At 39.9% G+C, this 16,040-nt stretch overlaps 2 protein-coding genes across 3 annotated transcripts in view; both read right to left on the minus strand.

The window, feature by feature from the left end:
• Positions 1–8,229: 8,229 nt before the first annotated feature.
• The window catches only part of LOC145948932 (tubulin monoglutamylase TTLL4), a 137,802-nt gene continuing 129,991 nt past the window's right edge, over positions 8,230–16,040 (minus strand). Inside the window, exons 4-6 of one of the 2 annotated variants that reach the window (XM_083058522.1) lie at positions 11,623–11,673; positions 9,352–10,449; positions 8,230–9,085 (exon numbers count right to left, since the gene is read on the minus strand). In XM_083058522.1, coding sequence (XP_082914648.1) covers positions 8,494–9,085; positions 9,352–10,439 — 1,680 coding nt within the window. In that variant the 5' untranslated portion in view covers positions 10,440–10,449; positions 11,623–11,673 and the 3' untranslated portion in view covers positions 8,230–8,493. The remainder of the gene's footprint in view (positions 9,086–9,351; positions 10,450–11,622; positions 11,674–16,040) is intronic. The other variant, XM_083058521.1, reaches the window with a different exon arrangement.
• LOC145949071 (enhancer of split mbeta protein) lies at positions 14,480–15,848 on the minus strand. The gene has a single exon (XM_083058779.1). It carries the CDS (start codon positions 15,497–15,499, stop codon positions 14,894–14,896), a length of 606 nt encoding a protein of 201 aa, XP_082914905.1. The 5' UTR covers positions 15,500–15,848; the 3' UTR covers positions 14,480–14,893.

Genomic DNA, 16,040 nt, shown 5'->3' on the forward strand with positions numbered 1-16,040 from the left:
CTCTCACGATCTTCATAATGCAGAAGATTACGGCCGCTGGCACTTCCTGCTCTTTTGGCGAAAAAAAAAAAAAAAAGAAACTCCGATAATTCACGGTTCGCCTCGCGCGCAACGTAAAATTTGTGCTCGCGCGCGTCGCGCACCGTTTATGCATTTTAACTGCTAACCGACGATTTTGGGAGGCGAAAGGCGGGTTCGCGAGGGACCTTATGCAAATAGACGAAATGCATCTTGCAAAAATTCGACAATAAGTATACTATATAATTTCCGAATACGGCCGGCAATCAATCGAACGACGTACATACTTATCCGTTTATCTCATCGAGCAATTACGATGAGTTATAAAATTACACGCCCCTTAAATTGCGTGAAAACTCTCCCTGCCTCTTAAGGTTTCATCGAAAAATTGTATGTAATATCTGATAAAATCTATATACACGCGTGTCAAAGTTTCCACAATGTAAATGTTTTATTTACTCTGAAATCCTACAATTTTCTCAATAAAAGTTTAACCAGTAGTAATATTTTTTTTATTTTTCAAGTTCATCTGCAATTAATCTATTTCTTTTAAAGATCTCTTAATGTAACGTCATACGAGAAACCACTAAAATACTCTGTCGGGATTTGTGTCAATCGGAATGATAAAACAAACGTTTATCGATTCGTCAGTCAAATTTAAAGAGATGCAAAATTTGATGAACTCTCATAATCTTACATTTTCGTATCTAGTCACGTGGCGACTTTTGCTTCTAGACAGATGATCGAAGCGAAATCGCTGAAGAGCGATCATTTCTATAGATCGCACAATGAGAGAACGCACGATAGACACACGATCCAGGGACGTTCTGAATATATCCCCGGGGTTTCTTCCGAGAGAATCTCGGCCCTCGATGATCATTGATCTGGAACGGTCGCGCTTCGGTAGCAGAAGTCGAAGGCAAATAAAGTGCCACGAGCCTTACATCGAGCGCTCCCTCGATCGAATCGATCCGCGTTTTTGTGTATTCTCGGCTGTTGTGTGATTTGTTCCAGGAACGAGCGCTCGATGGGCGACAGCACGATGAGCGAACGACCTTTTGCGTCCGCGCTTTTTCTGGGTCAGATGGAGAGAAATTTTTAATTATTCGTTTCTTTGTTTCTACCATGCCTCGGGATAAAACACACTTGTCCCTCGCTTTTTCCCCCCGTAAATTCACGGTTTGCGCAACGCGCATGAAATTCGCAAAACGTCGCGCAAATCGAATGAAAGCTAATTAAGGACAAATAACCCGCGACCGATCGCCGTTACAATGTTTCGCGAACCAAAGACAGCCTCGTCACGCACTTCGTCGTCCTCTCGCGATCGGAATTTTTTTGCCCAACCAGAGAAACGTGCCTTTACAACGCACAAGTGCGCCTTCACCCTACAATTATTTACATACAGACATACACTTATCGAGACGGTCATTCCGCGCGCCGTCTCGATCATCTCGAACTGTTCCGAAGCCAGGTTCGTCATGTGCAACAAAAAAAAAAAAAAAGAAAAAAAAGACGAATAAGAGAGAGGGAAAAGAGGAAGGAAGGGACCCCGAATCTGGCCGTTACGGCTGAAGGAGCGTGGGAAGGCAGAAGTCGCGAATCCTTGTAAGGAACCGTTGTATTTTCTGAAGGAGGTCCTGCGTCCACCTGACGCCCTCCCTTCGCCCGGCCCCGTGAGAAAGATCGTGAGGGCCCGCGAGACGCACATTGCGGGGCCTCACTCGCCCGCTGTTTTCTCTCCTTCTCTCTTTGTCGTCTTTGGCTAACGGCCACGCGAGCAGCACGCTTTCAGCACGTTTCGACGACGACGTGGGAAGGATCCCGAGCCCGGCTGTCAATCCCATCCAGCTATCTTCTTTCCTCTGCCGCGCGGTAACGGCAGAGGTCCCTCCAGGATATAGCGGGTTCCGATGTAATCGCAGACGACAACGGACGCTCGTAACGTTCTCTTGATGCTTTTTGTAACGCGTTGAAAAATCATTAACGAAGGAACGTTGGAAATAGCAGAAATCCCGGATTTCGATGTCGTTAGCAGTTTACAGTAACTTTATAGAGGCAAATATTACTTTGACAAATACGTATAGAGATGTGTTAGAGGATTTCAAGAATAATTAGAGAGATAATTAGAAGTCGACACGTTCGTCATGAATAATGATCGTAACTATCCGTGTCGTCTATCATTCCCGCGAAGATTATTCATAACGTGGAATATATGAAGGGAGAGAGATACTCGATACCTGATGCAAGCATCGAGTGGTAGCTGGTTTAACAGGATTCACGAACACACGATAATGCCGTTGGCGTGCACGAAATTGGGTCAGTGACGTCATGACGAGAGGCTGCTGAAGAACGAAACATTGGGAAGAATAAAACGACACGAGCAATCCGCTTGCACGATCTCTCTCTTCGGTGGTTATTTTCTGAATCTCTCGTGGGAACGGCTCCCCCGCGTCGGCGAACACGCGCGGTTCAATCCGTCTGGCAAAAACGTGTCTGCGGATACTGAAATGTCTGCTCGAAAAGAAAAATACACTCGCGATCGGTCGGCACGATGCCTCGCACGAACGACTCGGCTTGAAAAAAGTTCTGGTAACAACCGGATAAATTCGCCGAATATTGCAACCGGTATCCGCGTACATTTTGCGGCCAACGTATTTATTCGGTTTTCGTTTCATATAGGAAGAATCTCGCGGAAAGACTGTTTCTCGGGATCATCCCAAATAGATAAGAAGATACCTTATTGAATGTTGAAGAATATATATAAAAAAAAGACGTAATTAAAAATTAAATAAAGATGTTAAATATAGCAAAGAATAATTTCTCTCTCTCTAAGAATCCAAATGCATCTTTTCATGCAGCGCAACAATGCCACAATTCATCGCTCGATTCATCAATTGCGGCGAATTGTCGCGGGTCAATGACGAAAAGAGTCGTTTTCGTGAATCACGAAGAATAGAATAGGGTAGAATATAGGTAGGTAGGTAGATTCGGAGGAGGAAGGGGATGACATTCCACCACGGATATACACGCGTGCAACATGCGTGCCGAAAATGGTGGCAAGGGCGGAGCCACGAGCATAGTATATTTCTCGGCGGGGTTTACATCTATTTCGAGGGGTGAAGAAAGGGGGGTGTTGCGCGCACCCCGCGCTAGCCACCTGACGCACCCCGGCCGTGGGAACCGAACGAAAAACCGTAGGAATTCTCTAGCCACCACCGCGCGGGTCTCTGTGTGCACGCGCACACGCGTGCATGCGTGCCGATATGCTCTAATATCATGGTACCCTCGATTGTGAAGAAGGGCGCCCCGCTTTTATATATGCAGTCCTCGGATTTTTGAAATTTGATTAAATTTCCTCTTTCAATCAGAGCGCTTTAAATTGGAATAATTTCAACTTTTACACCGGCTTGCATCTGTTAATTAATTTTATTAGCGACATATGTTCGAGTTTTGTTTTTAATATCAATTTTAATATTTTCATATACTTTTCCACGATCTGCTATAGACAGCTGTTGCTCTTTCGATAGAAAAAAAATTGTGAAAATTAATTACAAGTGATTTACTCGGTTGCGATCGTTGATTTCGATCAGCTGTCAAATGTCAAAACTTTATTTTTCCATTACGCACGTATTTATCCCGCTGAAACAATAAAGTTGTCGGCGCACGCTTCGTGCACGCGCGCAGCTTATGGGAATGAGCTGCGTGACAATATTCGTTTGGCCGGCAGGGAAAAGGCGGTTTACGAGCGGCGTGAAAGTATGTGGGAAGTCCATCGCGATTCTCGAGGGAGCGTCCGGTCTATGTGCAGAGCCTCGTAATCAACCGCGTACACGTCGGCTCGTGCGTAAGACAAAGCGAGAGAATACCAAGAGGATATGAAACGATTCGGTTATATAGACACCAAACCAGAGGAAGGGAGAGAATAGAAGAAGTCACGACACACCGAGATTATTGTAATGCTGAAACAATGATTCAATATATCTGTATGTACGAGCGTGTCGCATGTCGCACGACAAGGCGTACGCGAAATCTCTGTTTTGCACTACTGCAACTTGGACGCATCAATCATGCAATCATATATATATATATATAATATATTTTTTTATTGATATGATCTATGTGATATATATATGAGATCTATTTATAATTTTATTTCTAATTTTTAAAATTTATTTTAATATTAATTTTCTGTTAAAAATATTTCATGTATATATTAATTTATACATGTATATGATGATAAAATTAATAAATTAGAAATAGAATTATAAATTAAGCTATATAAAATAATAAATAATTTATTGAAAAATAAATCTCGTCTCGCCTTTGTAACTTGGAGAGGACAAACTGTCGGCAGACAGTAATCGGGAGCTTACGGTATATCTCGAATACGAATTTTGACACGAGGCACAGGGAAGACATATGGGAGGGAGACCTGGGGAGAGACCTGAGGAGAACGCGCGCGGAAGCGTGGGAACGGGCGCTCTTAAGCCTTCTCAAAACAAAGCACGAGCTAGCTAGCACGTGATGTAAGTGGGGGGCACGCGACGCACCTGACTACCACGACGCCCCCGCGCAGCTCCACGTGCTCGCATCCGCCCGCACCGGGGTCCCTGTTCCCTCTCGTACCCCTTGTCACAGTGGCCGCTGTCGGTTTATTAAGTCGTTATCCAGTGTCGAGTACGTCCTCACGCGCGCAGACATATTTCGCGTAGGTAGAAATGTCGGTTGAATGAGATTAGAGGATGAATTGGACAGATCTCCGTCAACTCTTAATGATATATGCACGTTGATAATTGTTTTTTTTTTTTTTTGTTTTAATTAGACGCTTGTCAAATATGCAAAAATTTTTGAAGTTTAAAACTGACCTGGAGATCAGTCTTTTACATATTTGAATATTTTAAGGAAATGTGGGAAATATATAAAAAGGTATATAGATAATTATTTATGTGACAGATAGATTCCCCCCGTGAGTAATCGCTAAATAGGTATGTACAAGAATGTGGCCCGTGTCGCAGTTAAATACCACGGTAATGTTGAAATTACACTGTCGCAGTAAGGCGACATTGAATGGCTCGTGGACCGAGAACAACCTTGAATGATCGTACGAGACCGCTTTTATATTCGAGCCTACAGTCGTGATAAATGACACGCTAATTATGCACACGTGCGGAGGACATATTATAATCGCCTCGTAATCGTCACGCGCGAAGTTCACCAGGCAGACAAGGACCGGACATCTAATCATGCGAGTAGTTCGTGCATGAATCAAAGACGCGAGGAAATTAGCATTGCTGTTTATTGATGACTGCTAATTACTATATTTCACTGGTTTTATCCACAAGTTCTATCATGGATTAGCAACAAGATATTTTTCTTTACAATCGAGATTTTATGTTCTTTATCAAAATGTGTGATTGCAAGATTATTTTTTATTTATTAAAAATCGATCAGTAGAAATTAGAAATTAGAGAAAAGTATGTTTTAGAAATTATATCATACATTTTCTTTTATATTTCTCGTTATTCACAAAAACATTAAAGTGAAAAAGGAAGAGCTTAAAAAAATATATATTATTAATTCTCTTCTAATTGTATCGAAACAAATTACATAAGATGATGACGGCATATTTTAAATCAAATGCAACACGTGTACTTATATCAAACGAGATGTTGTTAAATGACGCATAATTGTGTAAAATGACATTTTTTATCGCTAAATGAGAATACATCGAACTAATCTTTGGACCCTATTTCCATGAAATAACTATTCATTAGGAATTCATCCGACGAATCAATTTGATCAAGTGACAAAGCGCAATCCACGAGTAGTTTAATGATTCAATTAAAAAGATTTCAGTTTTCAGACTTTAGTTCGATTATTCAAGATGGGTCAAAGTGCTTCACACGCGACTTAAGAAATTGATGTAAAAATTATCTAGATAATTCTAGATCGAACTATCGTTCGCGCTTCTTTTCTGGATTAAATAAAGTCTCGGAGGAAACGTATAAACAAAGAGCTCTAGCCTCGTTAAAAGGATGGCGAGAAAAACATTTACATAACTACCTATCCCGTATTCTAGTGGCAGCAGTCTCCTTGAGATCTGTCTTCACGTAGAGAGAAGACGGGGTCCTTAGCCTTATGCGTCGTGTCGACGTTGTGTTGGTTACATAACGCACACGCAGCCACTCGCATGAATGAATACATTCATGAAGACGGCCGGGCTAGGCGCGCACGTCACTTATACATATATATACACGCACAACACGCGCGCACACGTAAGGCTGCAATCTCAATAAGAAAATATGTCTATTATGTTGTTACAATAACGATATCAATTCATTGACCGTCGTGGCACTGTGAACGCAGTCTATTGTCTCCAAACGACGTCGGGGCACCCCATGCTTTGTGCATCATGTAAATCGCCTTCGAATAATTTTGTCCCCAAAATCTGAACCTCGAGAGAGAATCTACGGGATCGATATGCAAAGTTGTTACATTTATTATTAATTAATATTAACGTTTCTTTTTTTTTTTTTTTAATTTAGCAACAAATTTTATGAAAATGATTTTATTAATACATGTCGCAGTTCCTTTTTTAATAAATTTAAAAATTAGTTTATATCTAATGTAGAGAGAGAGTGTAAAATTATTATCACATTTTATTGTATATATCCTTTCCGCTGTATTCATGTATAAAATTAGAATCAAGATTATTTCGAGACATTAATCATCGTCTCGTAAGGATGACTGTTCTTCAATGAGGCGGAAAATCTAGACGAATCAAATGTTCTGCCTTGTGTCTTTGCTTCTGAAGACAATTGGTACGGTCATTCTCTACCACGGATCGTACTTCCTCCGGACAAAACTGATATATGATGTTTTAAGTGACCGAGTACCCAACCAGTAATTGAATTTAAAGGGCGGAAGCGAAGAAATCTGGTCCCCTTTCGTATTAACCTAATCAAGCGCAGCTGTCAGTACCGCCGACTGTCGCGGTCACAATAGAGACATTAAATTGTCAGTACGGATTTATTAAACCCGTTACGGCGCGCGGCTGCATCCGTAAAATCGTTTACATCTCGAATGGTTCACTTCGCTATTATATCCGAATAGCCAGAGTCTAAAAGACATCGCACATATGTCAAAGTATAACACGTTTTAATTTTATAAATTTTTATTAGAAGCTCTTGATTTTTCTTACCGTTATTTATAAATAAATTAAAAATCTGTGAATTTTCACGAACCTCTAATGGATCAATGAAGAGCGAGATATATGGTTCCTTTCTGTATTATAGAAGCAGGTGCTTGGCAATACTCGCCATGCTCTTGTTGTCGAAAATTATGCACGCCCGCTACATTAGCAAAGAGACTCTTGCATCGGCAGCTTTGACTTTTTATCATCGTCACCGCCAGCGGCCAGCCGTCATACGAGTCGCTATTAGGCGCCCGATAATTTCGATATACGCGAACATCTCGGCGTTCTCGGTACGATGACTTGTCCACAATTTACCACGACCGGTGCAAGCGTCTCCTTTCTTTGGGGCTGTCATGCCGGTATACACGCGTTCCTTATCACTGAATTTAAGACAAGTTTTTTACCGATACTGTGCTTTTTGTGTACTGCGCATGATTTCGAAGAAGCTAAAGGAACCGAAGTAATGGGTTTGAGGCAATCTGTGGATGAACGCAGAATCGAAGATATATCGCGACATAATTATTTTATTAATACGGCTGATGGATAAAAGATTAATTTTGCGAGAAACACAATATTTATGAACATCTCTCTAACGATTTTTTTAAGACATCAAAATATGCATGCATATAAGTAATTTTTTCACTTACTTGTTTATGTACTTGAATTCGCTGGTAAAATCCAATGTCCTCGACAAGTCCAAATTATTTGCACCAAGTTGCATTAAAACTAGATTTTATATTTAATTTAACAATAAAATTAAAAGTAAATTCAACATCAAACTTTTAATAAAATAATTTTTTAAAAATAAATTTTGAAATAATTACTCTTTCGTAAATTTATTATAATTTGAACAAACAATTATAATATATAAAATACAAATTATTAATTATTGCAACAAACGCAATTTCAAAGAAAAATATAAAATCAAATTTGTATTATTAATGGGCAAGACAAGGATTATTAACTGATAGGAAAAAAAGATCGATCATATCGCAGTATTAATAAGCTTGCGCGCGTAGTGAAAAATTGTTTATTAAAGACAAAATCTCATATACAATAAAATAAATTCGCACAACCGTGGGAGAAGGCACATAATGAACTTGGTTCTTCCAAGAACCGTAGAAATGGTACGTTTACCCGTATATAAGTGCGCTTAGCTTACAGGATAAGAAGGATTTCGTACGATTAAAACGTAGATTTTGAACAATTTTGCAGTTTTGACATTTTTTTGATATCGGTATTATCGATGTAAATATGACGTCCGGAAGAAAAATTATTATTTAAAAGATTACTTGTTCCAAGTGATACTTGGTCTTGCATAATTTTTGCAACCGGGAAATACCTTCGTCCCGATTATCACCGTATTTAGTCTCCCACGCGTCGAACAACATATTATAGTATCTCGGAACGTCAAAGTACTGCAAATATTGGTGACTCGCAGTAGTAGGAAAAATTTTCTCGAATCTACCTAACTGTGTCAGTTCGTCTTCGTAAGTAATCAAGTGTCTAACATCGTCGGGGGTAAGATCCTCGATTATTTCGTCAAGGTAGTCTTCCCGATTTCTCAAATTCGCGTACAATGATTGCTTATGTCGCTCTTGGTAGCTAAGTGTAGTTCGGTGCAGTCTGTAATCTTGGCACACCAGATCTAACTGGTATCTTTGTTCTAGTTTTTCTACTTCCTCGGACGGTACGCACGCAGGCAATTGATATCCGGCTATATTAAAGACGTTTTTAATAAGAGGCCCCTTGACGGCAATGTCGAGCGGCGAGGAAGACTGTAGAGAGGGCGATATATTCACTTCCAGTAACCACGGTTTTCGATTCTCGTCCAAAAGAATATCGATGCCGAAAAGCTCATAACAACAATATCTACGAATTTGATAAAATAGAACGTGCATTAAAAAAAAATAAAGAACATGAGAGGAAAAAATATATATTAACTAATGTAAGAAACTTGTTAGAAAAACGCGAATATTTTAATTTTTATATTACTTAATTTTATAATATTTAATTTTTATTTATTAAAAATATTAAAAATGTCCATATTCAAACAAAAAGAAATTGCATTAAAAATAGTATTGCATTAGACAAAATAAATCTATTTTGTCAAAAAATTTAAGTTTTTTTTTACTTACCTTGAAGTTGTATTGGTTCTCGTTAGACTATTGATAGGAGACTCGCCGGCTATCAGAGTCTTGATGACTATGTCCTTTATCGACGTCCATATCTTGACGATATTCACGTTCTCCTGCTCGAGATAGGACCAGAGAGTTCTTAGAGTCCACTTATGACCGGTGCTTGAGTCCGCACAGTCATTGCTAGTGTAGGTCGCACTGGTCTTGTTAATGCTGTAGTTGGTGAGATGCATGAAACGGTCGCTGAGGTAGTTGATGTCGTCGTTGTACTTGACGGAAGCGAAGCGCGCGAGGCCGTCCGGATAGATGTAGATCTTGAGCGGATTGACGCTGGTGACGAGCACGTAGAGACGCAGGTCGAACTTGGCGCCGCGTATCAGCATCGGTCGTGATAGATATTGCTGCACGACGATGGCGCGTTTCTTTGGTATCTGCGACCAGCGATGGACCACGCGGATTCCGGTGCCGCGAGCGGAGGCCGGGGGTTTGATGATCCACTTCTCCTTGCCGCCATTCTTCTCCCACACTTGACGGAAGATACGCATGTCCTGAGGTAGCACGTAAGTGCGCGGCACGAAGCTGAACTCCCGCTTGCCGTACTTCACCATCATCCGGCTGAGATTGCGCGACAATCGATCCTTCCGGCCGATCTGGAACGTCCCGGGGAAGTGGTTGACCTTCTGCGACTGCTTCAAGTTCTTGTAGCAGGCGGATTTCATATGCTTGCCCCAAGTGCCGCACCAATTCTGGCATTTTTTCATCAAGCGATAACCGGAATTCACCACGGTGCGACGTACTATTATCGGTGTTATCGTGCTGAGGTGCCACTTCAGATGCCGCGTTACTTCGTACGGTAATACCGCCGGGCCGGTCTTGCAGTCGAAGGACTGAAAGATGATGTAAGGCGCCACGTTGTCGAACAAGCTTCTGCGGAAGGGTAGTTTGTTCTGTTTGTCACCGTCGATCGACAGCAGGTCTCCATCGATGTCAAGGTCAGGCACGCTCTCTTCGTCGTATTGAGTCTCGGCGCCATCGGTGCTGCTCGCGATGCTATTGGTTTCGTGCTGGTTGTACGCGATTACGTCCATCTCGGATAGCCTGTTTGGGAGAAAAGTTGTTGCGATGCGCGTGACAGCTTGATTTCAACAATGCGACCAGTTTTATATCTCGTATATATATTTTTAACTTTGTAAAATAACGAGAGTAAAAAAAATGTGACTATATAATTTGTCATCAACGTTAATTCATGCTGGCGCTTTGTTATAAATTTATTTTATTATATAAAGATTTCTAAATATATTAAGTCAACAATAAATGTCATTAAAAGACAGATGGATTAATACAGAATACCGTTATTGAATATTTTCGAGGAGCAAAACTGACAGTGTCGGGATAAACCTAAACACCTGTCACGGCCTGTCGAAAAGAAGTTTGGCTCAACTCGACGTGGGATGTAATATACGTCGATATAATTAACATCATGCTTTCGAGATTATAACAGCGTTACTATAAATCGATATACTGGAGGGATTTTTCTCGCCGATTAAAATGTGACAACTTTCCCCGGAGGCTATAATTATGAAGTATCAAATTGGCTGATACTTAATATATGTCATGGATATGTTGCCATATACATATATATATATATATATATATATATATATATGGAAGTTTATTAGTAACACGAAACAAGCAGCTGCAGATAATCGATTTACTTGTTATCGTGAAATAATACGTAAATTAACACATATAACCCTATTAAAATTCAATTTCGTTGGCGGCTCATCAGAGCCTGAATAAAATTCTTCACAGAGATATTTTCTCTCAAAGAACTTATCGCTACATTTTATCAGGTATTCTTTTTTAAAAGTAAATTATTTTATGAAGTAAAAGTTTACTTCAATTTTTTATATAAATTAACTCACATGGTCCTGTGAGCTTTGTATAATAGCGATATATAAATTCGATAAAAAGTCGCACGGTAAGGAGAAACGCAATATACAGACGACAAAATACGATAAGAATTGTAAACAACTTGCGGTAACAGAATCGAATGCTGCAAAGCGATAAAATATTATTACATCGCTAAGCAATTTTGGCTCAGCAACAATGAACACGATAGAAACTGATCCGTCTGAAATGATGATGCTTCGTAGACGCGTCAATGCACGCGTAAGCGCATTAACGCACGTGTCAAGAAAACTTGAGTATGAAATGCGCGCGAGATTAAATGAGGGAAATTTGCAAAAGGAAAAGTATGTAGGTACATACCAATTCGTATTGTTTAAGTGTCAACAGCTACCAACATTATTACGTGGCTATCTGAAACACATAAAATGAATTGCAAATTATTATATAATCGAAAGATTGTAATATATATTAAATATATTAAATATAGTAATAATAAAATAATAATATTTGCAATACACCACTCTCGATAATGATAAAATTCGTAACGTGCAACGAAACGTGTAATTTTGTAACGGAATTAGTTTCAATATTTATTTATGTTCTTTTTAATCACGACTAATTTCGCTACAGAAACTTTATGATTACTAAGAATGATGTATTGTAAATATTTTCAAATATCAGTATGTTCAAAGGTTCATTCCCTTGTAAATCTCTTATTTAAATATCGCAAAGATAGTTGAAGATAGTTGGTGCCTTTTTAATCAATTAATTCTTTTAATACTCTTTTCTGACATGCTTTATTTCTTTATTGTTTTTTGCAAAAAGATATCTTTTTGTCGATTATTTTGACAGCGATTCGTTGCAATTTAAATGCTCGCGAGTCAACGACCGGATCATATATCCCGATAATTGCGAGCGCAATCTCTCGCACGCGAGTAGTGCGCGCCTGTCAATCGTGCATTGCGCTTGAATGAGAAGCTGGTACGGTGAGTTTATTTCCGTTCGCATGCGATTGAGTTTTTAACGTGCGATCGCATTTTCAAAGGGATAGAAAACTAGGGATAAGAACCGAAACAAAAAAAAAAAAGATAAGGTCAAATTGCTACGTAATTTACGGTCTTATCTTAAAAATATTTTCTTGAAATTCATAATTTGCCGCAATTTTCTAGTAATTTTCATAATAACCAGCGAAGAACTAGTTTACATTATTAATAACAAAAGTGTCTTGCAAAATTATTTTAATTCGTCAACATGAGACTAATTAACTGCAAGGCTATAAAAAATATAAAAATACAAAAGAAAATACAGAAATATATCTATTGTACTGCAATAAATATAAATTTATGTTGTAATGATTAACAGGTATGACGCTAGAATTATATCACACATTTCTCTTAATATACACATATATAAGTATATTGAGGAGAATGTACAGAGAACATAATATGCGCAGAGAAACCATGCCATACGATAATTGATACGAGGATGCTGAAGCAGACGTGCAAGCATGCTGATATAAAAAGTTGAAGTCGTCGATTAATTCGCCGGTTCGAAACGCGTGTTAAGTAAATATGCCAGCCACAATGTGGCAATTAAATACTCGTTATCGATCGCGGTAGAATACGAGAGTGCATTAATCGAAAAGTAAGACAGGAGTTGCAAAAAAGAAAGAATTAATTTTCTTTCGTGCCCCACTTATGTAAAATCAAATTAACGCCGCGATGCTCCAAAAATACAACACCAAAAGCGAAAAGATCTGAAAAAGTGTGAAAGTGTCGCGCCCTTCGATCGGGATTGATCGATGACTTTGGAGAAATTTTTTTACTTATTACAAATTTCACTTCTCTTTAAATCATAATCGAATTATTGATTTTAAAAAAAAAACGTACTAATCGACGCGTCGAAGAAATCAATTTCAAGTAAAAAAATTTTATTCGCATAGAGCATTGGACTGATCGGCGTGAGAGAACGGCGAGGGTAAAATTACATCTTCCCGTGCTAAGTGTACGAAACAGACATAATGTTCCTGACGCCTGTGGAGAATGAGAGAAATTGATTAAATTGTGTTTTAACATTGGGATGTGCAAGAAAGTTCTGCTCGTGTATTAAGTCACGTAGACCGCATTAATATTCATGTGTCAGTTTCGTCACCTCAGGGCATGCTACCCGGACAGCGACGGCAGGTGACAGGTAGTTTTCGATTTCTTACAATGTCGCACCGTGCGATTAAAGGCGGCCGGTCAAACATTGTAGTCTTTTGCATGCGTCGAAGGTGACTTGTTATATAGCGTTCTTTTCGTCGCCTTACTATGTAATTTGAATGCGATTTAATCATTTTGTAGTCTTCGTGATTCGCGTTTTTTTTTGACGCTATATGTATATATATATATATCTATAAAATATAATAATAATACATTTGTGATTGAATATATGTACAGATGTAAACGTTATAAAAATATAATGAGAATCTGCATGTAATAGAGAATTTTTCATCTTCTTTATTCTGAGCTATTTTATTTGTCATTTGCAATTTTGTAATAAAATTTTACATAATATACAAAATATATATATATATATATATATATATATATATATATATATATGACATAGAAATGTCAAATTTTTATTTAATAAGAAAATGCAAGATATCTCTTAAAGTCTAAGCTGCAATTTCTTTTATCTTCAAATTAACCATTTCAATGTAAAATTAAATGTAAAATTAAATAAATATATTTAAATTAAGTAAACTGTATTACTAAATAATTTTTATGAGTGCATGAATGTATGTGTTTTTTATTGCAAAAATAATGCTTCTAATTGTAAGATTAATAAATAAATTAATTACTTAATTAATAACTGAAATAATATGAATGAATAAATGTTAATTCCACACAATTTCTTTCTTTTCACATTAAAAACTTATTAATTTGTATTGTATTTATTAATTTTTTTGCTACGCGCAAAGATATTATTAAAGTAGATCGCCTAAAATTTCCACTGCAATAACTCATTATTAAATTATAAACTTTAGTAATATTTCTTACTCGATTTATAATAATTTATATAAATATGTTGATTTACGTGATATGAAGAATTATACATGTTTTAAAATAAAATAAAATTTTGCTGCGTTATATAATGATTTTGATATGACTGTTGCGAGAAAATTAATAAAGGAGAGAAGGATAGGTGTGTGATGGTAATTATTCTGACAATGTTTATCATTGACAAACAAGACGTTTTATTGATGATCGTGCGGCCCGTCGGGCCGCAACCATGATGCCGAACAGCATTACGTCGAAAAGAGATTCTTAAACATAACAAGTTAACATCTATACAATAGTCGCTATGTTCTTTATGAGAAAATAGTCATCTCAGGTACAAAATGGAACCCTATCACAGACGTCACTTAAAGCTGTATCACCTATGTACAATGCGACAGATTAAAAGACCCCATTGCGAAAAGTTAATATAAAATTCTGAATATTTTCAACGAGGGGCTTCGCAAGAATGTCAATGTTTGGAAGACAGCGTTTCGTTGTTTTCCTCCTTTGCGGCGGGAGGGAAGCTCTTCATCGCGAGAATCGTCCGTTCCGGATGTCTCAGGATGTTCTCGTCACCGCCGGCCATATCACCAGGGTCTCCAGACCGCGTTGGACTCGGAGGATTCCCCGGAGGAGCTCGCGACACTGACAGGACTCTGCGGAGGAGTGTAGACGTTCTGGGGCACGCTTGTCTGGCTGGCCTGGGTCGTCTTCGTCGCCGATGATGCCGCCGTCGCGAGCGCGTGCTTGGCGCCGGTCGGGCCCTCGAGTCGTCGAAGGCAGCCGCCGAGATGTCGCATCAGCTGGGCGCCGGCGGCGGGATGCACCGCCGCGGCGACCGGCGTCGACAGGAAGGTCGACACTTCCTGGGCGCACTGGGTGAAACCGTCGCGGAATCGATCGGCGTAGCTGTTCTCCGGAGTGAGCGTGAGCCTCCTGGCGGCGCGCAACGTGTGAAGATGACGTACCGTGAGCTCGAGGATGTCAGCCTTCTCCAATTTCGCCACGTTCTCACCCTCGGCCTGCAGAGCGGTCACCATCAGGTCCTTCAGCTCGTCCAGGCAGCGGTTGATGCGGGCGCGTCGCTTGCGCTCCAGCATCGGCTTCATCACTTTGCGGTACTGATAAGTGCGCGACACTGGCTCCTCGTACTCCATGCCGCTGACCGGCGTGTAACTCGTGTGCGGTGACATGATGATGATCACACTCTATGCCGTATCTGTCGTATTTATCACTGGTCACAAAACAAGGGATAACTGAATCCCCGTGAGAGATTGAATCTTTCGCGTCTTCAACGTCTTCTGAACGTTGCGCAATGATCCCGGATCACCGATCGACGTGATGCGATCAAGCTCCAGCAGGAAATCCGCAATGCTTCACGGATGTGCGAAATTTCAAGTGAATGCACGAAAATTGTATGCGTGTGTTACTCTCTGACTTTCGAGTATATGTGCTCGCTGCGTTCTCGGAGTGCCGAGAATGCGTCTGAGCCCGTACGTGTTCGTGAGGGTTCTGAGACGCTGGTGGGGTACAACCCGTTATTTATATACCGCGCGCGGTTCCCCACCAGTGCCCCAATCGTCCTACGCTCCACGGTCGGGTGGCAGAGGGGTACGAGGGACACGATGCTGAACCCTGCAGCCCGCGTGTACAGCCAGCCAGCAGCCGTAGCGTATCGTGGGAAGCTCGCGGGCCGGAGCGTTCCCACAGATCGGGGGGCCTGCACAGGTTCTG

This window comes from Prenolepis imparis, unplaced genomic scaffold, assembly GCF_030444845.1.
Source record: "Prenolepis imparis isolate NDT839.2.m4 unplaced genomic scaffold, iyPreImpa1.0 SCAF_2, whole genome shotgun sequence".
NCBI lineage: Eukaryota > Metazoa > Arthropoda > Insecta > Hymenoptera > Formicidae > Prenolepis > Prenolepis imparis.